Source organism: Physella acuta, unplaced genomic scaffold (genome assembly GCF_028476545.2).
Source record: "Physella acuta isolate Inbredline_101_S28 unplaced genomic scaffold, ASM2847654v3 ptg000438l, whole genome shotgun sequence".
In the NCBI taxonomy this organism is placed as follows: domain Eukaryota; kingdom Metazoa; phylum Mollusca; class Gastropoda; family Physidae; genus Physella; species Physella acuta.
The window spans coordinates 521,937-548,493 of record NW_026731957.1 but is presented as its reverse complement, the minus strand read 5'-3'; the positions used below and the strand labels follow the sequence as shown (position 1 = coordinate 548,493).

At 35.4% G+C, this 26,557-nt stretch overlaps 2 protein-coding genes across 2 annotated transcripts; both read left to right on the top strand.

Moving 5' to 3' along the window:
- The first annotated feature begins 5,549 nt into the window (after positions 1–5,549).
- Positions 5,550–9,488, top strand: LOC131943034 (neuronal acetylcholine receptor subunit beta-2). The gene is made up of 4 exons (XM_059303041.1): positions 5,550–5,706; positions 7,746–7,875; positions 8,509–8,681; positions 9,188–9,488. The coding sequence occupies exons 1-4, from the start codon at positions 5,554–5,556 to the stop codon at positions 9,476–9,478; spliced, it is 747 nt and encodes a 248-aa protein (XP_059159024.1). The 5' UTR covers positions 5,550–5,553; the 3' UTR covers positions 9,479–9,488.
- An 8,099-nt stretch (positions 9,489–17,587) lies between these two features.
- On the top strand, positions 17,588–24,335 carry LOC131943016 (neuronal acetylcholine receptor subunit alpha-3). Its single transcript, XM_059303022.1, has 7 exons — positions 17,588–17,857; positions 18,461–18,591; positions 19,012–19,129; positions 20,871–21,029; positions 21,992–22,121; positions 23,044–23,216; positions 24,003–24,335. The coding sequence occupies exons 1-7, from the start codon at positions 17,588–17,590 to the stop codon at positions 24,333–24,335; spliced, it is 1,314 nt and encodes a 437-aa protein (XP_059159005.1).
- Positions 24,336–26,557: the final 2,222 nt, after the last annotated feature.

The following is a 26,557-nucleotide window of genomic DNA, read 5'->3' as shown; positions in this document are numbered from 1 at the left end:
ACAGGAAGAAATAGTAATATATATATATATATATATATATATATATATATATATATATATATATATATATATATATATATATATATATATATATATATGTAGATCATACACAGGTATCGATATTATAGATGGGGGAAGGCGTGGTCTGGCGTAAGAGGATTTCAATGTGAACACTAAATGTCTAGAGTTCGTACCTTTGGGTTAATAAGGCTCATTTGCTAAGTACTATAACCCATCTCGGAGAGAAAACTTCAAAACCAAACAACTGCTGCTCTTTAAATAGCTTTTGTGTGGAAAAAAACATTTACTGAGAAATCTACAAAAAACGAATCTTACAGCGCATTGCCTTGGGTTTTCAAATGTGTTGGAGGATATCCCTCAAATATATCATTTAAGAAAGGAGAATAAGATAGCATAGATCTTCTAAATGCAATCAAAACGGATCTTAGTGTAACATTGCCTTAAAAAATGTCATCAGAACATCATTATATCATCACCAAAATTATCATGTCAGAACAACTTCATCAAGACATCAGAACATCATCGTAATATTCGCACAACATTTAACGAGCGTGATAGTTTAATTAGAGTTTCACTCCAACCGACATTGTCACTACTTTTAACCAGATCTAACCAGATTTCACCGCTTAGGTACATCCGTTCTAAAAAAACCACGCGCAATTGCCGTCAATTAGCAGTGTGATTAATCATCAGTTAACTGCTTGCGGGGTCGATAGTGTTAGCTATTGTGTAGCTGAGAGGCCGATTTCAGTGTGGTGATAAAATGTGTCCTTGTTCCAATGAGCAACACAGTTTTCTTTGTTCTTGTTGTTACCAAAAATAAATTAAAATTGATGATTTGTAAAAAAAAAAAACACAACATCATGGTATTACCACACATAAAAAAACGCTTAAAAAGGGAAGGTCGCTAAGACATTTACGTATGCATACAAGGAAAATGCGCACTCAGAAATGAGTTCTCAAATATGAACATATATTTGAAATGAATGTTATAGTTAAGATAATTGGGCTAGTTGTTACGAATGTGCTTGTGATTTTTTTTTTGGTAAAATCTCATCATTACGAGATAAAAGTATTTTTTACAATTTTTCAATACAATAGCCAACATAGGTTTTAGCTACTTTCGGTTTAGATTGTATCCGGAAATGCAACACAAATCAAATTATATATATATATATATATATATATATATATATATATATATATATATATATATATATATACATATTTACCGGTCATATTACGTTAACTTGTTAATTATTTGATGCTTATATTATTGTGATAAGAATTGTATAACAGCTCCCCTATTTCTGTTATAGACAGATTATTTCTGAGTTAATAGTCCGAGTTGTTATCGTTTACAAAAGCCATGGATAGCTCCTGCGATGTGGGTTACTATGCCATCGACGTTAGACTCTATTATACAACAAGTCAACACAAATCAATCACCATGACAACCAAGTTCAGGGCTCATTAAAAATTCCATTAAACCCTCAGCGTACAGTTTAAAACCCTGCGATCAAATGCTGGTTTTGAAAATACATGTTCCGACCACTTGACTAATTCGCTTGTGTTTACAAATCGTGAGTGCATATGTTCGACAGTGCGCGTGATTGCCTGATGGCGTTGTGTAACGGTTGAACAATCAAGCCTCCAGGTCATAGACAAGATCTGGAAACCACGTGATGTCATCAAGCTAATTGATTGATAGTTATGTTAACGCATACCCTAAGTATAAAAGTTAACTTTATCATTAGAGAGTGGAAGTCCAACCAAGTTTTGTGATAAATGATAATGTTGTTTCCATCATATGGTATATTTTATAACTCAACAATTTCATCTGCTCATTCGAACTGCTTTTTGTGTGTTATCAGTTAATTAATAAAATTTCTAACGTGCCTATTGTCCTTTACAACTAATCTACTACTAATCTGAATGTGGTTCTATAATATGGTATATTTTATAACTTCACAATGATGAACGTTTCTTCTACGTAATTGATATGTTTCCATGTGTTATCATTTACTTTTATTTCGTTAGAATGTGACTATTTGTACCTTATAACTAATCTACACTAATCTGTAAGAGCTTCCTTATTTATTGGTATTGATCTTTGTAGGAATAAAACTAATTTATTATAAAATTTGAAACTAAATTATTTTTTTCGCACCCTTTAATTAAATTAGGTAATATTTAAATAAACTACGTTGTCATTTATCAAACTAAGTTACCGTCAGTTTATCTACTAGTTTCAGTTACTATGTCATATTCTTATCGATTAGTTTTACTGGAATAATACTATTTTAATAAAAGGTAATTAAGGCATTTTAAATTATTCAGTATATTTTATTTTAGAAAAGATTGATATTGCTGATTACTGCACCTTACCTCACAGCAATATATTCTAAGCCTCAAATCTTTTGATAGGAGCAAGGTCCCCTTTATAGAGTTCGATATGCTTTCGTAGATGCGAAATTATTTTCTGTTTTTTTAATATAAATTGAGTATAATGTTCTTGTATTGATGAAAAGTTATTTCTTTTATTTGTTTTTACAGTTATGTGGTTTCTTCGATACAATCTAGTTAGAGATTAAAAATTAAGTACAATCTTTATTATGGCATTCTTGCTTGAATTTTCGTAACACAATGTGACTGTGTACCCAGACATCCCCGTGCTGTATCGTACACGATGTTTTGAAATCAGTCAGGTAATATTCTAGTACACATTAGATATCGTCCACACTCGATTGACCACTACTTGACCTGTGTATCAACACAACTGTGTCAATATTAAGGTCAGTACACGCCATGCTGTTGTTGTTTACTGTCCTGGTCACGTGTTGGTCACTCGCGGTCAGCCTGACCTACAACAGCACCAAGGCCATCCTCACAGACAGGTACGGGGCTGGACGGTACCACAAGGAGGTCGTGCCGTTGCTGGACCAGTCCAAGGCTATCCAGGTCAACGTGTCGTTTGAGCTGGTGTCGCTAGTGGAGGTGGATGATGTGGCCCAGAGATTTACCTGTAACGGTTTCCTCATGTTCCAGTGGGTGGATGAGGTAGGTTTTACCCGGAAACGTAAGATTATTCTCGCCGAAGTATTAGGTGTAATTTCAATAAAATGTAGTAATTGCTTTTTTTTGTTTTACAATGTGCATAAGATTTGAAAAAAAAAACTGCTTCAATTTCACTGATTTTGCTAGTGACCAGTTATTTTTCTTTTACCCACAGTAGGTCGCTAGTGTATAGATTATCTATAACCCATGACAGATTATCCCAACATGTCCTCAGATGGCGGCCTGGGACCCCTCCGACTACGGCAACCAGACGATGGTCCACCCACTGCCGGAAACAATATGGCGGCCACGAGTTATTCTGATGAACACCATGGGGGACAGGGACCTGTTCCAGGACGATAAGGCGTAGGTCACCCTGACATCGTATTTAAAAGCAGGAGAAAATTAAAGCAGGACTAACTTAAAGCAGGAGTAACTTAAGCAGGACTAACTTAAAGCAGGAGTAACTTAAAGCAGGAGTAACTTAAAGCAGGACTAACTTAAAGCAGGACTAACTTAAAGCAGGAGTAACTTAAGCAGGAGTAACTTAAAGCAGGAGTAACTTAAATCACAGTGGTACATTAAGATACGAGTTTAATTCGTTAAATAACATTGCTCGTATGTCGAATTATAAAAGCAATCTTCACTATTGAAATCAATTGATGTGAGTTTAATTTCCATTCCAGCTCCTAAAATGCTATCCAGTTGTTTTAGTTACGCTTTTAAAAAATAAAATTAAAAGCATTTATACATGACGAATATTCCTAAATAAACTAATAAAGGATAATTGAGATGAAATAAACTGGTTTTTAAAAGTGTACTACTTTTGAAAAAAAAAAGCCAAATTTAGCTTACGTAAGATGCTGGTGAAGGATTGGCGGAGGAGCTTTACTTTGTTCACTATCTTAATGTTAATGCTAAGCTCTTTCGGTCACTTAAATTCACTTACTCGTTACACTCTTAACTTAACATAGTTGAACCTGTTACTATTTAATGCTATGTCAATTTAGCTTAATTTTTCTCTTGGCTGGTCTTTGCTTTTTTCTCGCCACGCTCTCTCACTTTTTTTCATTTTTCCACACATAGCCGTTAAAATAAACATGTCCAAAGAGGTTTGTTTTGTTTTTCCCTCCCTTCCATAATGTTTCGGAAATAAGTTAGGTAAGAGCCATTAAATAATCAGTTTCAACTTTTTCGGCGTGTATTTTTTCCGCTTACTAGTACCTACAATTTTGCTCGGACGTTCAAATCAATTTATAGCTCTTTCGAAAGCTCGTGTCTTTAAAAACTCGTATGTCAAAGTTCTCGTAAGCTGAGTTTCCACTGTTTGAGGTATTTGATGAATGAAACTACGCAAACTGATTAAAATTGTAACGAGTATAAATAGTTAATAGTAAAATCTTAAAATATAACATTATGGAAAAGTAAAATAATTGCTCAAAGAAAATATAATTTGAATTGACGAACAAAATTGAACGACATGAAATAATAGGCCGCTGATAAAAATAATTAAGTTAAAATGACATTGTCTCTGCCCCCAGCCCTGTGTTTGTCGAGTCGGATGGCAGCACACTCTGGGCACCGGGCAGCTTGTTCCCCGCCTCCTGTCAGCTCAAGATGGAGAACTACCCGTTTGACCAGCACTCGTGTGTCATCCAGGTAGGTTTATGTCCGTATCACGTGATCCAGGTAGGACTGTGCCACATGATCCAGGTAGGTCTGTGTCAGTATCACGTGATCCACGTAGGTCTGTGCCACGTGATCCAGGTAGGTCTGTGTCAGTATCACGTGATCCACGTAGGTCTGTGCCACGTGATCCAGGTAGGTCTGTGTCAGTATCACGTGATCCACGTAGGTCTGTGCCAATTGATCCAGGTAGGACTGTGTCAGTATCACGTGATCCAGGTAGGTCTGTGCCATGTGATCCAGGTAGGTCTGTGTCAGTATCGCGTGATCCAATCCAGGTAGGTCTGTGTCCATGTAAGTGGTCCTTGTAGACCAGAGTCAGTATGAGATGGTACTTGAATGTATGTGTCATGGCACATTTGTTCGTTACGACGTGATCTTGCTGGGGTCTGTGTCAGTGTCACTAAGACATGTTAAGTTTTTGTCAGTCTTTTTTCTTTCCTTCTTCGTTCTAAACTATAATGCTTTAAGGGATTTCATTTACCACAATTGAACGTTAACCATATTAAGCTTCTTATGGACCATTGGCTCTGATTTCAATTTTCTTTTCTTTCTAGATTTGCCTAAACAGCCTTTTCTATCAAAGGACAAACTATAAGTCATCCAATTCTGAAATTAAAAAATTGACTTAAAGTTAAACTCTACAACCAAAATACTGCTAAACTTCACTGTTAAACTTATATTTAACTCGACAAACAAAAGACGGTTACATTTGACTTTTAAACTTGACTGTTAAACTTGACTGGTAAACCTGACCGTTAAACCTGACTATATCCTCAGCTTGTAGCCATGACGTTGTCCACAAGGGAGCTAGAGTTTGTTGCGACAACTGACTCTGTGGGCGAGGTGTTCTTTATCCTCAATGGAGAATGGGATCTGAAGAGTTCCAAAGTGGAGATCTCTCGCTTCAATAGTGGGCCGGTGAACCTTTCCTCTATAGAGGTAAGTAGCGGCGAGGGGGAGGGAGTAGGGGAATATATATATATATATATATATATATATATATATATATATATATATATATATATATATATATATATATATATATATATATATATATATATATATACTAGCGTGTTTGTCCTGCGCGTTGCGGCGGTCTAAGAAGAAAGTCTGAGGCAATATTTTATGAAACTTTCATTGATACATTACCAATCCTTTATTTTTAGATGTGTAACCTGGTATTCTAAAACTGAGTTATTTAAATGAAAACAATGCTTGCGCTATATTTCATCATATTATCAGGGCAAGGATTTACATAAACTACCTCTCAGCACACCCCCGGGCGTACTGTATAAAAGCCTTGTGTGTATGTTAATCACTATCGTAATAGTGAGGTCGAAAACACTTTGGTGACCGCCCAGATGTCAGGAACGTAGAGGGGCGCTCTCTTGAGCCCCCGACTACAATACGGCAATGGCGCCGCTTACCTCCCCTGCCTCGGTTTAATCATCCAGTTGTGTGTGCCACCGTGTCAAGTATCTAAGATGCTTGTTAAAACTAACGTAGGCGCTATAGTACTCACAAGTTAGCTAACAAAATAACTTGGGGCAAATTATATTTGTCGGGGCGCCGGTGGACGCGCCTGATTCAATTCAATGAACGACTATAAAACTACATCTTATCCATATTCTATCACACACTTTAAAACGGACGTATGCACCATGAAGCTCACTGGAAAGCCCGTGAAGCCATATATCATCCTGCTGGGCACAGGAGGACGCACCTGATTTTATTTAGTGAGCAACTATAGCATCCCAATGTAATCACAGCCTACCGCACTCTTTGAAACAAACGCAGGCGCCATAGTTCTCACTGGTCAGCTCGGGTGTCAAATTGCTCCCTGCCTTGGCGCCGTTCAATTTATTCCTTATATAGTCAAATAGTCTTATGTGTATACTTTTTTACTTTCTAGTATATACGAAGTATAGAGAAAATCTTGTAATCGTGCAAAAAAAAAAAATCCAGAATTTTACAAATCTCGACGTTTTACACCTCATTGATACGGAAAAACATAATTTTGCAATCTTGTCAGTATGTCTGTGTGTCTGTGTGTGTGTGTGTGTAAACACGATAACTTGAGTACCGTTACAGCTAGATTGATAAAATTTCATATACAAGTATTTTATCAAAATCGTTGATCCGTATCAACTTTTGAGCGATTTCCGATAACCGGAAGTGGTAATTTTTCTACTTTGAATTTTTCAAAAGCCTATAACTTGAGTACTATTTCAGATAGATAAATGAAATTTCACATGTAAGTAACAGATCTAATCCTCTACCTTCTACTAATTTACGCTATTTCCGATTTCTCAAAAAACGCATGCGAAATTATAAAGTAGCAATAATATGCCGCACTATTATACACATTTTTATTGGGCGTTCGCTTGGTGCGCAATTCTTTTTATGAGATTCTATTCTATTTTTAAAAGTTTAAGTATTTAAAATGGATTAAAAATCATAACTATATCCGGAGTTCCCATCCCCTGCTGTTTTATATAAGAATATTTGAGAAAGTTTAGGGGAGATTACTCCCTGTTTATTTAAAAACGAACGTAGGCGCCAAAGTGCTCAAAGTAAAGCTCAGGGCACTTCGGGTCTCCCAATCTCCCGGGGAGAAAAATAATACCCTGCCGCGACGCCGGTGTATGCACCTGATTCAAATTAATGAACGACTATAATACCTCATCTTATCCATAATCTATCGCACTGTTTAAAATGAACGAAAGCCCGAACCGTGAAATAACTCACTCAGTTCAGCAAAAGTATAGTTTGCTGACCATACTATGCCGAAGTGACGGTAAAAAATATTAACTCCACTTGATCTGCCTTATTGACTACTAAACCACACAAAGAATAACTTTATCTGAACATGTGCTGATGTAAACATATTTTAATTTGTTAATTTCTTTAGAATGTGTCTACCGTTATGTAAAACGTAAATACCACTTTTAATGCATCTCAGTGCTTTGTACCATCAGATGACGATTACAATCAAAAGACGACCTTTCTACCTGTTGATCAACATCGTGTTACCTGTGGTGTTCCTGTCCTTTCTGAACCTGCTGGTTTTTGTTATCCCTGTAGAGTCTGGGGAAAAGATTGGCTTCGGTAACTGTAAAATTGCCATGTTGTTTTTGTTTCATAAAATGTTTTATTAACAGTTGAATGATAGTTTTGAATTCGAATAATATCAATTATAAAAACAAAAATTGCATTACATAACCGAGCTGAAATGGGATGTTTCTTGACATGGCATAATACGTATGTAGATAATGTGTTGTCAGTACTATGCTAAGCCAAAGTTACTTTCTGCGGTATAATTTTCGAGACTTGAAATCGTACTCGACATTGTCGGTCTAGCTGATGTGTAACCACACCACAGCAACACCGCAAAATATGCTTTACATTTTTCCATTTCAAAACAAATATATTTTCAAAGAAATATTATCGTAACTATTATTACTTTATTAAACGGTTTAGCTGGCTTCAACGTTAGTTCAGTTGGCAGAAAAAAAAATCCAGGAATGTTGATTACTTTGAATACATTTCAACCATGTTTAGTGGGAATTTTTAACAATTTAGACCAACAATATACTTTTCATGAAAGCATTATTGATCACTTCTATACTTTTACTTTCTTATTTTATGAACGCATAACCGATCACTCATATATTTGTACTTTATTATCTTATGAAGACATTATGGACAACTTTTATACTTCTGATTTTTCATCTTGTGCAGGCATCACCGTCCTGCTGGCACTGAGTATGTCTATGAGCCTGATCAGTGGCATGCTGCCCAAGTCCTCGCTGACCATCCCAAAGCTGACCATCTACCTCTTCGTCCTCCTCATCATCTCCCTCCTCACCGTGGTGGACAATGTCATAATCGCCTTCATGTACCACAAGCAACAGGTTAGTGGGAGTGGTCGACTGAAGGGGTCAATGATTGAAAGGAGTCCCATGATCAGTACCAAGAGTTAATTTAAGTGATCAATATTAGAAAGGTATTGCGTGATGAGTACCAGGGGTTCCTTCAAGGGATCAAGACGAAATTGACGAAATAGACAAAATATATAGAAGTTATATACTTTTATTAGTGTCTCATCCCCTATCTTGGAAATTTAGAATTGCAAGTACGTGGGTTGGAGAGTGGTAGATAATTCACCCGATGGAGGAACATGGGGGGGGTAGGTTAAACAATATATTTTCTAAATAATACGTTTTCTAGGTGGGTGAGGGGGTTTAGTTGTGCTTTAAGGGGAAGTACACCCCCCCTCTCTCCAGAAGATGCGTTTGAAAGAATGAATGGTAATGAGAGCTTCGAGTCAGAATAAAGAAGCGTTAGGTATAGGTCTATCAATAAAGACGATTTATACTTGAATGATCGATTTAACAGGTTAGATTCTTTTCCATCCCAGAACGAGTTCCTGAAAAGCGAAAAAGAAAAGTTAAACCGGGGCAATCACCCTTCCAGCCAACAGACCAAGTCATCGATAAACACCCAGTCCATCACCTTAGAATCTCTCCCCCGCGTGATGTCATCCGAGTCTCTCCACAGCGACTACGGCTATCCGGAGTTTTCCTCGGCTGCCTCTAGCAGAAGGTACAGCTGTATCGACAAGTACATCGACTCCGTGTCGTTCGTCAGTTTCTTCCTCATCTGGGTGGTGGTGACGGCGTACTACTTTGTGGATCTGACGTCACATTAGGGAGGGGTGCAGGGGTCTGAGTGGTATAGGGGTCTGGGTTGTGTAGGGGTCTGAGGGGTTGGGACGTACTACTTTGAGGACCTGGGGTCACATTAGGGAGGGGTGTAGGGATCTAAGGGGTGGGGACGTACTACTTTGTGGATCTGACGTCACATTAGGGTGGGGGTGTATGGGTCTGAGTGTTGGGGACGTACTAATTTGAGGATTTGACGTCATATTAAGGAGGGGTGTAGGGGTCTGAGTGGTGTAGGGGTCTGTGTTGGGGACGTACTACTTTGTGGATCTGACGTCACAATAGGGAGAGGTGTAGGGGTCTGGGGGGGGGGGGGTGGGGACGTAAAACGTTTGTGGATCTGACGTCACATCAGTGATGGGTGTTGGGGTCTGAGGACAAAATGTTGTTTGATGTTATAACATTTTTCACCCGGTTTATACTGTAAAGATGAGTTTTCTCGATATGACTTGAAGCTTTTTTTGTTTTGATCATTGTATTCAGATAATGTACCCAAACGTGAGTAGTCACGAAAGCTTAATGGATGTCATGAATTTCTCACCCGGTTTTATATTTCTAAAGATGAGTTTTTCAATATAACTTAATGCTCTTTTAATTTGGTAATTATTTTCATTAATTTAACCTAAAACGTAAATAGTCTCGAATGGTTCAATATATATTTTTTAAGATCGTGTACGTTGTTAGTAAATAAATGTGGTTATGAAAACTTTATTGGAAGGTTTTTGTCAGACTTTACTTAAGATTCGATGGATTTGATGTTTTTTAGTATTTTCAGTAAACAAATAAAAGTTTTGAAAAGTTAAATAAATTTCTTTTTATTTTATTTTTGGTAATGAAAATGTAAATAAATATGGCATAACTCGGTCACATGGTAAATGAAAGTATAATTTGTATCAGTATGTTTTATTAGCAGAGTTTTTAAGTACCCATTAATACAAAGTTGGGCTTACAGAGGATCGATGACGGAGTTTCTGTAAAACCAGCCATTGTTTGCATTACGCAAGTGTAGCTTAGGGTTATAACTTAGGTGTAATGAAAAAAAAACCAAATGTAGTCTTAAACACAAACATTTGTTTTCAATTCTTCTGCATTTGCTACTTTAATATAATTGATTCCGAAAATATTAAATTTCTAGCTTTTCTCAAGCTGTAGTTTTTTTGTTGTTTTTTTTATTTTTGTGTTTACTGCCGCATTGAAGGCAATAATTAACACACATTTTTTTTTTTTTTTTTTTTTTTTGCAAACCGTGACAACAATAACTATGGAACCCATCTGGTCGAATTTGTTTGTGTCCCTTGTATAAAGATTCATCGATTCCTATAAGGAGGGTGGCGGGGCGTGGCCGGATGTAGGCGTGGACAGTTATCTGTCGGATAATAAATATAGTTGCAACCAAATTAAAAAAAATAATGCATTTTTAAAAATAATTTCTATGTCTAAGCTATAAACTATTTTACATTAATGAAAAAACACAATTGTAATGTTTATAGTAACCAAATCAAACTAATTAATGTTTCCTTGCATATTAATTAATGTTTTCTTGTATATTAAGTATTGTTTCTTGTAAATTAATTGATGTTTTCTTATAAATTCGATGTTTTAACCCTGCTTTGAGAATAAAAATTTTCTTTTGTGAAATGTAGGCCTTCCACTTTATCGATTATTTCATGTATTTGGTTCTTTAAAATTCATGTATGTTCAGACCGACATTGTTCTGTGTGCACTCAAAAGAAATTACATTATTAGACACCTAGGCCTAAATTTTAATACTTTTTTTTTCAAATTTAATAATAATAAAAGTATGCATACATATACATATATTTAATACGCAAATATATATAAATATAAATATAAATCTAATATATAAAGCTCAATTCTGTATGTAAGAATAAGTTTGTTTGTCGTTGACATACTTCTATGGATTTAAGTGTTAGACTATTATCGTGCTCATAGTCTATATTTATGAGTTAAAAAATTACTATGGAAAGTGTTGGGAAATAATTTTCCTTTTTCAAACTGATAGTAATAATTGTCTGCATGTTCATTAAACACAATTTTAAAAAAATAACAAAAATTCTAATTATGTCTGAAAATTATTTATATTTAGTCCTTTAGCACTTACTTCCCTTTGATAAATTAGGAAAACACAATTACTTCCCTTTATAAAACATGGCATTAGTGGAAAAGAATTTACTTTTTATTACTTTGTTTTGGTGTTGGGAAAAAAATAATTACATAATTAGCGGGGATTGATCAAGTGCAAATGGTGTAGGTATTTTACGAATAAGCTTGGAGTATTATAATTGTTCATTTGGTTTGGTTTGGCACCTACGTTCGTTTAAGTGAGTGCAAAAGACTATGAATAAGTTGGGGTACTATAGTCGATTATTAAGCTGAAACAGGCGATTCTGCCCCGGGCTAGACTGTGAGCACTTTGCGTTTATGTTTGCGTTAGTGTTTTCTTTGTGTTTAGGTTGGGTTTGCGTTGGTGGTTGCGTTTTGATTTGGTTCGTTTTTGTTCTTTCTTTTTTCGTTTTCGTTTGTGTTTTTTTCTTTGGGTTTGTGTTTGTATTTGTGTTTGTGGTTGGTTTTGCGTTTGGATTTGGTTTGTTTTCGTTTGCTTTTTCGTTTGTGTTTTTTTCTTTGGGTTTGTGTTTGTGGTTGATTTTGCGTTTGGCTTTGGTTTGTTTTCGTTTGCTATTTCGTTTTTTTTTTCTTTGTGTTCGTATGGTGTTTGTGGTTGTGGTTGGGTTTGTTGTTAGGTTTTTGTTTTCGTTTGCTTTTTTGTTTGTTTTTTCTTTGTGTTTGTATTGGTGTTTGTGATTGTGGTTGGGTTTGTTGTTAGGTTTTTGTTTTCGTTTGTATTTGTAATTGTGTTAGCGTTATGTTTGCGTTTTGTTGTTTTGGTTGGTTGTGGTTTGGGTGGGCAATGCCGGGTTTATGATGAATACTAAACACACAGGTAACAGTCTTTAACAGAAAGGTTTTTCACAGAAGCCAGAGCAGGGCCTGGCCGGGACGGCTAGTATAAATGTAAATATATATATATATATATATATATATATATATATATATATATATATATATATATATATATATATATATATATATATATATATATATATATATATATATATATATATATATATATATATATATCAGCCACTCCTCTATTTGTAATACTACTCGCTCGAATCTATTTAACAGCGTTGTTCATCTTCATCCGGTAAGGACGTTATCACCTACCTAACAGGAAATAGCAACACTTAAGTATGTCACAAAGACGAATGAGTTTTATCTAAATCTTATGTTTGTGAGGCAGTTTGGAATAATTTGATTCGGCTTGTTGTTAACAGAGTAACGTACGTGTACAGTTGAACGGTATTACACGCATGTACATTTCTCTCTGAGATTTCAGTTTTATTGTTCGCTCTTATATTACTTTATCTTAATTTGTGTTTTCAATTTCTGAATCTACTTCAAAAGTACACATGTTAAATAAGATCTCTGCCTAATCGCCTTAGAAAAAATAGATAATTAAATACTTAATAACGAATAAAACATTTTATATTGATTAAGATTGAAATAAAAGATTTTAATCATCGGAAGTATACATATGAAATAAGATCTTTGCATATTCTTATGAAATAAAAAACAGAAGATAATTAAATACTTAATAACAAATAAAACTAATATTAATTAAGCTTAAAATAAATCATGTGGGACATCACTCAAGCGTAAGATTGAGTCATAGCTACCTTGTAATCAACCAAGTGTGACCGTTTGTAAGTTGTAGTCTAAAATTAGACTGCCGTGCGTGACTAAGGTGGAATGGTTGCAGTGAATCATAAAGGCAACGCAGGGGATATTAATGAATGCACGGGTTGAACATATCGGTACACGTTTGTGGTTAGCTAGGGTCGTGGGTCACGGGTCGCGGTTTTGTGACGTCAAGCAACTGGTGTTGAGTGAAGGGGGATGAAAGAGAGGTGAGGGAGGGGTGGGTGGGAAAAAAGGCGTGGAGAGATACTATTTGTAATTTGCACATGTTTTTAAAAGAGGTAAGGATTTATTTTTCTCATTATTTTGGACGGGCAGGCAGTGGGAGAGTGGGGTGTGTGGGTGGGCGGCCAGTGAACTTACAGTTAAGCGTTAGACCTCTACAAATATATAAATATACATACATACATATGTAAATATATATATATATATATATATATATATATATATATATATATATATATATATATATATATATATATATATATATATATATATACATAAGCTAATATATGTCTATTTGTAAATAAAGATATATATATATATATATATATATATATATATATATATATATATATATATATATATATATATATTCATATATATATATTTATAAATATATATATATATATATGTATATATGTCTTTATTTACAAATAGACATATATTAGCTTATATATATAAGCTAATATATGTCTATTTGTAAATAAAGATATATATATATATATATATATATATATATATATACATATATATATATATATATATATATATATATATATATATATATATATATATATATATATATATATATATAGCTACAATGTCACAAAATAAGGACATTTTCAACCTATACTTACTCTAAGCGGCAGTCTTAATCCCCCCCCCCTCCACCATTAAAAAAAGAATCTTTACAGTCAACACCGAACTGTATAATGTTATTTAAGCAAGACTGAAGAAGTTGTCAATGCCGTTTTTTATGTTTGATTTCTCACGGATATTATAGAACCTCTAGCCGCCGTATGGGGCTAAATACGGCTCGGTAAAGTGTGAAAAAGGATTTGAAATACCCCTAGGTAAACTTTGAAATGGGATTGGAAATTGAATGGATTCACTTTGCCGGAGACGATGTTTCTAAATACACCGTACACCTTTCGCTGCGAGTGTCAATATTTGCTAATTGTAAAATCTGGGTTAGAGGGTTTGTACTCTATTAACAGTTCTCAGATAATCTTTTTACTATGTCAAGTATTGAGGAAATCATCCCGGAAAATGATAATATATTCTGATGAAATAGATTGTAATATATTTGGTTATAAAACATATATATATATATATATATATATATATATATATATATATATATATATATATATATATATATATATATATATATATATATATATATATATAAAATATTGCGAAGTAAATTTATTATGTCGTTTACTTTGATTATTTTTTCTGATTTAAAATTATGTTTGCGCATTCTGTTTTTGTGTATTCTGATATGATATTCAGATTCAAATCAGTGTTTCTATGAAACTTTTTTTCTCCGTGGGGAGGGGACTTGATAATTTTGGGGAGGGCGGACAACATTTTCCAGGGGGTTGGAGGGGGGGGGGGGGGTTGGCGGACTCTGGTAAAAGTATGCATTCTAAATAAACTCCATTTTGTTCGGGGAGGGGGGGGGTGGGTGGTAGACTTTCTTTAGGGGGGGGGGTGGGGGAGCCAAAAGGAGTCCTGGAAGAAACTCTGATTTAACTAAAATAAGTGGTAAAATTTTATGATGCAATATCCGTGTGGTTTTTTTTTACTACTCATGTGATATCTACGTCACAAAATGACTCAATCACCGCGTGACTGTCACGTGTCATTTACGTTTGACAAATAATTTAGGAATTTTTGCTATAGGCCTTATGTTATAGTTTTTTTTAGTTAGGGTGGAAGTTCTCTGTGATAAATTTGGTAACCGATGAATGCTATTTTTCCAGTTAAAAATATCAGAATTTTAGTATCAACAAATGAACTGTGTAAACTGAGTCAAACATTTAGTCGATACAACGATAAAGGCCTAATCAGTACAGCGAGCTTAATGATAGTATTCAGCTATCGATTTCCCTTTCTCGGGCAAAGCCGAACAGTTAACATTAGCATAAAACGTGTGGGGACACGATATGATCATACGTTTTAGTTCGTGTAACGTAGCTTGATAATGGCTTTAGATTAATTAATTTTTGGCGTTAATTAATTCAGCGTTTCTTCCAGGCATTTTTCTCTAGTGATGAGGGAGGGGAGTGGGGGGGGGGGCACTTGTAACTTTCGGGGTATAGCTTTCCGAGGGCAGGTAGCAGACACTGGTTGAAAAGTATGCTTTGTACATACATTATATTTTGTTGGGGGAGGGGGGAGGGGTTGACGTGTTTCGGAAATGAGGGGTAATCTCCCTCCAAAAGATGCCTAAAAAAACTCTGAATAACTCAAAAAATATAATCTCTAGTTCACGTAGGCCCTATGTAATATTTTACAAGTTAATTTTAAAAATAGCTGATTAACATTAAACGTACGCTAAATGAAGAACCGTTTTTGTGTTTAATTTTTTTATGTGTTTACTCTGCTTTTAGCAGTACATAAAGAAAATTATTACATTTTTTCCAATCACGTCCTAGTAATCGATATTTGAATGGCTATATTGATTCGTTTTTTTTAATGTGCTGTAAAATGGACATGATAGGTTTGGTTCGATCAGGTTATGAATGATTATAGAGTGATTTTACGATTAGATTCAACAGCTTGCGTGACAGGCGCATGTATAGGCGCGACACTAAACTGTTGGGCGACCTTCGGATTAAGTCGGGTTGACTCTAGACTATACACACACACACACACACACATTTTCTATTGGGTGAACATGATTTAACAGTGGAAACTAAACAGTTTTATTTTTAGCACACGTAAAGGGCAATCACTCGTATGATGGGGAACAACGATATATATCTTTTTTTTTTAAAGTAAATATCCACACATTACGTTTGGACATATAACGATTAGCATATCATATGCCATAGACATATGTAGTCTAACCGAGATTAGCATATCCCATTGACATATACAGTCTAACCGTGACATTAACGCCGTGACGCTGTCTCTAACATATAAATAATTCAAATAAAATGTTAATTAAAAAAAGTAATTATCGTGACCAGATACACGATCGAGCACCAGGCTCTCTTCACCAGCATAAAAACCATTTTACCCTACCTGGCTGTTTTATGTTTGTAAACTTTATTACACATTGAAAACATTTTTAACTTTAAATAGATTTAGCCACACTACTACATAATTTAACTACCAGCCTACAGTTAAACATATAAAACTAAACAATGCAATTAACGCTATTTTTTTTTACCTTGTGACCTATTATTTTATGAATGAAGGGAAGTAATCCATACCCATAAAACATTTAGTTCACTGTACAAATTAAACTATTTTAGTGGACCATGGAATTTTTTTTACATTGATACTTTTCGTGTTGTAAACGAACCGCTTGCGGTTGATAGTTGCGAACAAACTCACAATAAAAAAAACATGTATACATTTGGTATATCGTGCACAATATAGATCTATACTTTTTAAACATTTTTTATTTAGTGAAATTTTAATCTGTTTACGGTAAGTCTATTTGTTTATAATTTGCATGTTATCGTGAATGTGTAGCCGCTCGATAGGAAAGCTATTCTGTGTAGTGACTGAACAAAGGAATGCAATCTGTGCTTCAATTAACATAGTGCAAATGTTTCTGTCAGGTTTCTAGTCGTAGTAAAAAAAAAACGCAAACGTTATTTATGCTGAGTAATTTTGTTAACGTGCTTACCTTTATACAAAAACGAATTCGTTTTGAAGTAGATAATTAACCTTTAGTATTTAACAGTACTAAAAGTATTTCAATAATCCTATTTAAATAGGATACCACGTATATAAAAAAATAATTAAAAATATAAATTGTACGATAAAAAATTGCCTCGTTTAATGAAAAGCAGTATTTTTTATAATAATATGATTTTTTCAAAAAAAAATTTTCTCTACAAAATTAGAATAGAACATCACGTGAAAGGGAAAAAACCTGGAAATTCTATTTCATTGAAATGTTATTTTAAATTGTTTACTTTTTGAAAGAAAAACACGGTAAAAGTTCTATAATACAACTCTTCTATGTTATAAAATGACACTTCTAGCTTTTAAATGTTTTTATTTAATATAGAAAGACTATTTGAGTATAACACGATCGTGGTTGTTCCTGCTATAGTGGACTTATCAGAATGTCAGTGTTGAGACGGCTGACATTTATTTTAGCTGTCATTCTTGGGTCAGTTGGCCTGACGCAATGTCAGGCCCACGACAAGACTGTGGCTATTTTTAACGACAAGGTCAGCAGTCCGAAGTATCATACGGAGGTCAGGCCCGTCCTTGACCAGTCCAAGGCCATCGATGTCAATATCCGGTTTGAGCTGGCGTCCATTGTGGAGCTTAATGACATCACACAGAGCTTCATCTGTAATGGGTTTCTCGTGTTTACGTGGAAAGATGAGGTAAGGGGAAGCAATTTTAAGGGAAATAACAACTGTAAGACAGTTATTAGTTTTACAATAGTTTTTCAAATTTTGAACTGAAATGTTATGCTTCGATAAATATAGGTATAAGGGGAAATAACTCAAAAGAAGTTCATAGCATATAGACATTTAAGTATTTATAAGATTTACTAACATTTTATTAGAATTTTATTAAATCTGAAAATTTAAACCAATTTTAAGGGAGATAACTCTAGTACATTAAACTCAAAAGGGAAATAATGAAAAGAGCCTAGCAATATTTTTAAAGCCAAAGACTCGCATATGTAGAGATCGAAATGTATACATTTTGGACGGAGTGGTCTAGCGGTAGAGAGCTGGATTGCTAACCCGTTAGTCTCGAGTTCGAATCCGGGTTCAAGTCAGTAGACCTCCTCTGAGTCCGCCCAACTCTGATGGGTACCTAACCAACGTTAAGGAAATCAAAAGCGGCTGGGTTTAGTGCTGATTACACAATCTCTTCATATGCCGAGGTCACAGAAACAAGTGAACTCTACTTCACTTGCCCTATAGACCGTAAGGTTTGGAAAGGGAACTTTACTTTTTATGTATACATTTGTTTAGATCATAGTTTGGGACCCTGCAGATTACGACGGGCAAAAAATGATTCACCCTTTGCCTGAGCACATTTGGAGACCACGGATTGTCTTGCTCAACACATTGGACAAGCGGGATATCTTTGACGACGACAAGGCGTAAGGGAGACAATTCATTCGTGATGTTTTAATTTTAACTTCTTACCTAAATTTGGAGAATTTTTAAATAAAATATTTCTTAATTTTAAATATAACGTAGCTTTATATCTAATGAGTAAGGAAAAATTACATTTTACTTAAAAAAATACTTGATTATTATTTTTTTTCTACTAACCTAACATCAGCAACAGTATAGTATGTATTTTTAAATCAAGTATAAATTACTTTAACCAATTTCATAATTCTTTATTCAGTCATTAGAAAATTTTCATTTTTATATTAACAGTAACATAATAAAAAAAATTTAAAAAAGTAAAAAATAAAAAAAAAAATAAAAAAATAACATATTATGTACATAGTTTTGGGAAGTGGTTTAATAGAATAAACTATTCTAATTTTTATTTCATTGTCCATTCAAAGGCCAGTTTTTCTAGCTTTCAACGGGTCAGTTACGTGGGTTCCGGGCAGTCTGTTTCCTGTTTCCTGTCAACTGGATATGACGTACTACCCCTTTGACAATCAAACATGCTACATAACGGTACGTTTGTAACTATTCTTTTTCGCCATACAACTAGCAATCACATTACCAAGTTAAACACACAAAAAATGCTTTAAAAATCAATGCTTTTTTGCCACGCAAAGATACCATTTCATTTTTATATGCGCAAATAGATTCGACGAATGTGTCAATATACATTAAAAATCCTGGTGAAAGCTTAGTTCGCGGTTGCCATTATGGCACACGTTTGGTAGTGTCAATCTCCGCTCAAGAATAGTTGACCCAGTTCAGTCACGTGATTAAGTATGTGTGCATAGATTAGCACAATGCTTCTAATAGCATAAAAAAAAGGAAATAAAAAAAATTGAATGGATTTAAATTTTTCCGTAGTTTGAAAATCATAGAGTATATGGATAATTTTTTTGTTGTTGAGTAGAGTTCATGTTTCGAATCCGGGTTCAAGCCAGCAGACCGTCCCTGAATCCACCCAACTCTGATGGGTTTTCTAACTCACGTTAGGGAAAGTAAAGGCGGCTGGGCATGGTGCTGACCACACTATCTCTTCATATGCCGAGGTCACAGAAACAAGTGAACTCTACTTCACTTGCCCCATAGACCGTCAGGTTTGAAAGGGATCTAAACTAACTAAGAGTTCATGTTTCTTGGCCTCACCATATGAAGGGATAGTGCGATGAGCACTATTCATAGCCAGATTACTTTACCTAACTTAGGTCGGGTATCCATTAAAGCTGTGTTGACTCAGGGACGTCCTGCAGACTAAGTTCGGACCGAGATCCATACTCGAGGGTGTGAGTTGTTAATAAACTTCTTTTCTACCGACCCACACCATCCCTAACACTTATATAATTAATTATTAAGGGATCATCTATAAATGACGTCACGCTTTTTTGACGATTTTTACACCCCTCCCCGCTCCCCTCCGTCACACGTAGTCACAAAAAGCCAGACCCCCCCCCTAAAATGACGTCACACCTCAGCCTACAACCCGCCTCAAATATGCATTTGAATTTTTTTTTTAACATCGATATTTTTCTAAAATCTTGTCTGATCTCTGTCGAAATAGAGTATTTTAATCAATTTCTATTACAAACAGTAATTAAAACAGTTTTCTAAAACGCGAAATAACGTCTAAAATTCGTTTCTAATATTGCTTTTTAATAATGCAAAAGTGTGACGTCGCACAATCTGAACCCCCCCCCCCCCCCCCCACTCCCCCTCATCACACACCGTCACAAAATTACGGACCCCCCTCCTCCATACGAGAACGAGTGTGACGTCATTTATGGACGACCCATAATAATTTGTTAATAATTTCACAATAAGAATTTTATATAATTAACAAAAATCCTCAAAAGTAAATGAATATTATATTAATGAAATGAATTCGGATTTGTGTGTAGACCTTTTTTATAGAAAACTCGAAAGCAGAGTTTCTTCCAGGCATCTCTTCGGGTTGGGGGGGGGGGCGGCTTAGCCCCCGAAAAAATTCTACCGCCCCCACCCCCCTCTTCCACGAACGAAATGGAATATACATTTAACAGTGTCCGCCACCCCCCCCCCCCCGAAGAAAGTCTACCGCCCGCCCCCCCCCCCCCCCCCGAAAATTTCAAGTGCTTCCCCTCCCCCCCACTCTCCCCCCCCCCCCCCCCCCCCCCCCCGGAGAAAAAAGTCTTGAAGAAACACTGCTCGAAAGTATAATTACACAATACAATTAAATAATATGTCATGATCTCGAATTCCAAAAAAAAATAATATTCAGGTGACCGCCATGACCTTGGTAGCCAGTGAAATACAGTTCACGACAAATGGCCAGATCAACATGACATTTTTTACGCCAAACGGAGAGTGGGAATTTATAGACGGCAGCTCTAGAGTTTACAACTTGTCCACTGGCTCTTCGCTGCTCCCCTCCCTTGAGGTACATTCTAGAAATCTTATGTCAGTGTGGTCGGGTCGGTAGAGCTCATGGCTGCTAAATCGTTAAGTCACGAGTTCGAAACCCCGAGTTTCGATAGCTGGGTAAATCAACCCATCTAGAAAAGAAATTCCAAAATCAAACAATTGTTTGTTAAAATGTTTAATTCCTATTTTTATTTTAGCTCGTCTTGGAAAAATGGTGGGGGGAAGGGTTGGGAACGGTAGAAATGCTCTGGTAGGAAAGGGGGGGGGGGGGTTGCAGATAACGAATATACTAAAATGTATGAATGTTTCATAGTTTAGGTTTCATATGTAATAAATTAAACATAAGTATATGAACTTAAATTTTGAAATGCAACAAAAGAAATAAAATATGAACCTCTCACAGATAAAGTTTGAAGTAAAACGAAAATATATTAACTTATGACCGATATACTTTGAACTGAAAAAAAATGAACTTACTACAGATGAAGTTTGAACTGAAACGAAAAATATAAAGTTTAAAACAAACATGAACCTACAGATGAAGTTTGAACTAAAACGAAAGAAAAAAAAAATAACGTATGACCGATAAACTTTGAACCAAAAAAGATGAACCTCTCACATATAAAGTTTGAAGTAAAACGAAAATATATTAACATATGACCGATATACTTAAAACAAAAAAAATGAACCTCCCACAGATGAAGTTAGAACAAAAACTAAAAAATATATTAACTTATATTAACGTATGACCGATATACTTTGAACCAACAAAAAATGAACCTCCCACAGATGAAGTTAGAACTAAAACAAAAATATATTAACTTATATTAACGTATGACCGATATACTTTGAACCAACAAAAAATGAACCTCCCACAGATGAAGTTAGAACTAAAACAAAAATATATTAACTTATATTAACTTATGACTGATAAACTTTGAACCAAAAAAAATGAAAACAAAAATGAACCTCCCACAGATGAAGTTCGAATTGAAGCGACGCTCCACATACCTGCTGCTGAATGTCGTCCTTCCCATCATTTTTCTCTCTCTCCTAAACCTCCTCGTCTTCATCATCCCTGTCGAATCAGGGGAGAGAATCAGTTACAGTGAGTACAGACAAATTATGGTTTTCATACACACTTCGCTAATATTTATAATTGTTTAGGAAACGGAGTTTTTTAAACTAATTAGATATAATAAAAGTTACTATTTAAAAATGTATGCAAGTCCCATTCAGCTAAGTAAAAAATGTAAGAGCATTCATTATACCAAACTTATTCACAGCTGTTTCCAATATTTAAATGAGTACCGTAAGCAGCTAAAATTAATGTACTAGGGAGTATTAATCGAGAATGTATTCAGTTTATTTAGTTACAATACATGTCCATATGTCATTGAGATGTTTGTTATTTGCGCGGAATTTCTTACAACTATATATCCACAGTCATCAATTATGATTTAATTAGTCTTGTGTGTCCGTTTTTCACTAATAACCTGCTAGAGAATACAAAATTGCCATTTTAAAAAATATATAGTTGTGGGTATAGTATTTAAGTCATAAGACTTTAAGAGTAAAGAAAAAAACTGCATATATTTTTTTTTATTCTTGAAAATTTATTTAGTGAAAATAACAATGATAAAACGCGCAATTTTTTTATGTTTCAGGATTAAAGTTTCAGTTAGTATTAGGTTCCTCAGGTTTCTGTCGAGCTTTATTATCAATGGGATAAATCAGAGTGCCATTTTGCCATACATTTTAAAAATATTTTTAAATGCTCTCTTTACGCACTAATTACTCAGTATTAAGATTATTCATCATATAAAAAGAAATAAACCAGAACGCCATTACAACATATGCTTTAATTTTTATATTAATGCTACGTTTCTTTTACGCTCTAATTACTCAGTGATAAGATTATTATTTTACACTAGTTTAGGTGTTTTAATCTCTAGTCACAAAGTATTTGTCTTACTGCTTACAAAATCTCAAAACCTCATTAACATGACGTCACGTGACCCCCTCCCCAGGCATCACCGTGCTGCTGTCCTTGACCGTATTCTACAGCCTGATTGGCAGTCAGATGCCCAGCACCTCCCTGACCACGCCCAAAATCACAATCTACATCGGCATCCTCCTCTCCTTCAGTATGCTGTCTGTGGTCGCTACTGTTATCATCGTTTTCCTCCACCACAGGGAGGAGGTGAGTTGTGAATGGTGGTATAAATAATGAGGTAAAATGCGGATATTTATCTAAACAAAGGGGTCGGCGTGGTCGAGTCGGTAAACGCTCATGGTTGCTATACCGAAAAGTCTCGAGTTCGAACCCTCGGGCAGATAAGGCTTGTTAGCTGGGGACAGCCACTCTTCTAGGAGAGACAACTCCAAAATCAAACAAATGCTGCCTTGTAGTTTGTTCTTGGTTGAACAAAGGCTATGGAAGCAAATCCAAAAAGAAAAGCAGCTGAAATCGGAGTCAATGGCCTCAATGGCGCAAAAAAGTCTCGAGTTCAAACCCTCTGGCAGATAAGGCTCGATCCCCCCCCCCCCCCCCCCCAACATTAAACATTAAGAACGAAGAAGAAGAAGAAGATCTAAGCAAAGAGGTAAGTTGTGGATATTGTTCGAACAAATGAGGTCAATATATGGATATTGATCTAAACAAATAGGTAAGATGTGGGTACTAATCTGACTGATAAGGTAGGGTATAGATCTTGGTTGAATGATGGGTTAAGATGTGGATTTTGGTCTAACAATAGAACTCATTTTAGTTTGTATTCTCTTGCATATTTAAAGACAATCTTAATATTTATCACTTACTCTGACTATTTTAGAAAAATAATTATTATGATTCACTGACAGTAAAATAATTTAATTTTAAACATTTATTCATCCCAGAAAAAAAACACAAAAAAACGTTCATCCCATCAAACCATATTTTTCAAAATCTATGCATTAATAAGTAGCTTCTCTTTACGTTGATCCTCAGCAAGAAACAATACATCTGAAAGCGAAAGAAAACTTTCAGAATATCTTAACCAAGGTGACTAGCAACAGAAGAGCGGTCTCGCCATTCCAGTTACCGAAAGATGAACCAGAAACTAAAACACCGGGACGCTCTATGAAGGACATAGTCAACGAAACTTCACAAATGAAAGCTGAGGTGCCGGAAAGTAGATCACGTGATGACAAGCCAGCTGTCAACAAGTACAAAGCAGTCGGGAAATATATTGATTTAGTTTGTTTTATCGTGTTCTTTGTCAGCTGGTTGACTTGTACGCTTGGGTTTATGCTTTCCATTACAAAAATATCAGACGTGTGACGTAAAAAAAAACACAAAAATGGAACAAATATCATTGTGTTGTAATTCCAATTTTTAAGTTCAATTTTAATTTACGATACATAATTTAATTGTTTTGTTAAGGTAATCACAACGTTCATTTAAAATATATGTTACATTTTAAAACTTTTGTATTTTAAATTTTTATGATCTGCATTTTGTTGATGTGTTTTTTTTCTAATCATAGACATTTCTTACACAAATCTAATACGTTTTTAGCGCTAGCCTACTGGTTGCACACAAATTATTACGTCTGTCTGGATGTTGAATGTATTCCTTGTGTGTTGTTTTGTTTTAAACTAAACTCACTATATCTGAATGTTAAAAAACGGTAAATAAAAATTGTTTACCACAAAAAGATCTTTGGCCAGTATGATTTGTTCGTGTTTTAAATTCATCTTACTCAAGTATGGCCTACTTAGCTCATGTGCTATATCCACAATATATAACTCTATGAACACTGTCGTGCTGTTTATGGACACGTGTGCCTAAGCTAGTACTATATTTGTGGTTCTTAACTATTTTGGAGTACCGAACCCTACCAGCTTCATTTTACGCATTCACCTAACCCATCTGAATAAAAAAAATAGTTTTGTGTTATTTTTTCAAATTAAAAAAACAGACTTTTATATAAATTACAAATAAGGTTGATACGATTCGTGACGTACGTGTGTCATGAAATCAAGGGCTCCAGGAAATAGAAATATCACGATACTGGTACGTATTCAGAGTTTCTTCCAAGCATCTCTTCCGGGGGGGGGGGGGGATTTATATTGAAAATATATACATTTAACAATGTCCGCCCCCCCCCCCCCCCGAAGAAAGTCTACCACCCCCCCTCCGAAAAATCCAAGTGCCCCCCACCCCCCTCCCCCCGGAGAAAAAAGTCTTGAAGAAACACTGTACGTTATATCACACATTATTACTATGTTGTGCTGTGGACTTCTAATGTCATCGATCAAGGGTGCCGGTTCCACCTCAAACATTGACGAAATGGAATCGCAGATCATATGAGTTGAGGATGTGTACTGACCTCTGCCAAACTCCATAGACTGAAGCATTGAATATCTGGGGTTTGATTAAACCCAGGTTGAGAACCACTGGTTTTAAATAATACACAACGAGCTGACCCGCGGAATATTATACGCTGCTATTTAGTTGTTTTATTTCCAACTTTTCAGTACTTCATAGTAAGTGAATTCGACACTACCCTCCATTCCATTCCTCCCCCCCTTGCCAACGAGAGCGGGGGAGTAACGGCGTGCGTTTACGTGGTGTCTCGCATGGTCCCCATGAAGATAATTATATAGATTATAAATGTCGAAAAATTGGAAATTGATGTCGTGACCGAGCGGAGAATACGACAATTAGCGTGTTAATTGTGGATTCAGACCCACGTCGACTTTGTAAATATAGAGTTTTTCATTTATTTATTTACACACAACCTGCCCCCCCCCCCCCCCTACACTGTCCCACCGCACATTGAACTCATTCCCACCTCCATTATTTCCAACGTGAAATCACAGACATAATCCCACCGAAGATCAAGACTATCTAGAATAAAGCGGTGCTCTTGAAACTAACACTCCGAACTTTTTAAACTAAACACAATTTAGTGTACTGCATTACAGTATCGATCGTTGCGATAAACAGATTTCGATTTTTCATTAAAAATAATCAATCGCCCCGGTTGTTATACTATTGATTGGGTAAAACAATAGAAAAGGTTTTTTTGATAACCTAATCACTGAGACAATCAGTTGACAGAAAAATCCCGGTAGGGATTTTAAAATAAATTTACTTTCATAAACAGTTTCTTTCAGTCATGTATACCGGATTGAGAAGTGGGGGGAGGGGGGGGGGGTGTCCACGACCTGGTTAGTTAGGACACAACCTGCTTTGTTTGGATGGAATAGACCATGTTCCATTGGATATGACCAGGTTCGTTCGGAGAGGAGGAGGTTCATTAGGACATGAGTAGGTTGACGAGGACATGACCAGGCTCGTTTGGACATGAATGAGTAGGTTCATTAGCACATGGCCAGGCTCATTAGGACACGAGTAGGCCCATTAGGACATGAGTATGTTCAAAAGGACACGACCATGCTCATTAGGATATGAGTAGGTTCATTAGGTTATTAGTATGTCTACTAGGACATCAGTAGGTTCTTTAGGACATGAGTAGGTTCATTACTACATGGCCA

What these genes read in the sequence shown, in the direction of transcription:
- LOC131943034 (XM_059303041.1), top strand. Translation starts at nt 5,554, where the DNA reads ATGACGTTGTCCACAAGGGAGCTAGAGTTTGTTGCGACAACTGACTCT. An exon ending in TGGGGAAAAGATTGGCTTCG is followed by an intron (nt 7,876 to 8,508) that starts GTAACTGTAAAA and finishes CATCTTGTGCAG; the next exon opens with GCATCACCGTCCTGCTGGCA. An exon ending in TCATGTACCACAAGCAACAG is followed by an intron (nt 8,682 to 9,187) that starts GTTAGTGGGAGT and finishes TTTCCATCCCAG; the next exon opens with AACGAGTTCCTGAAAAGCGA.
- LOC131943016 (XM_059303022.1), top strand. Translation starts at nt 17,588, where the DNA reads ATGTCAGTGTTGAGACGGCTGACATTTATTTTAGCTGTCATTCTTGGG. An exon ending in TGTTTACGTGGAAAGATGAG is followed by an intron (nt 17,858 to 18,460) that starts GTAAGGGGAAGC and finishes ACATTTGTTTAG; the next exon opens with ATCATAGTTTGGGACCCTGC. An exon ending in TCCTCCACCACAGGGAGGAG is followed by an intron (nt 23,217 to 24,002) that starts GTGAGTTGTGAA and finishes GTTGATCCTCAG; the next exon opens with CAAGAAACAATACATCTGAA.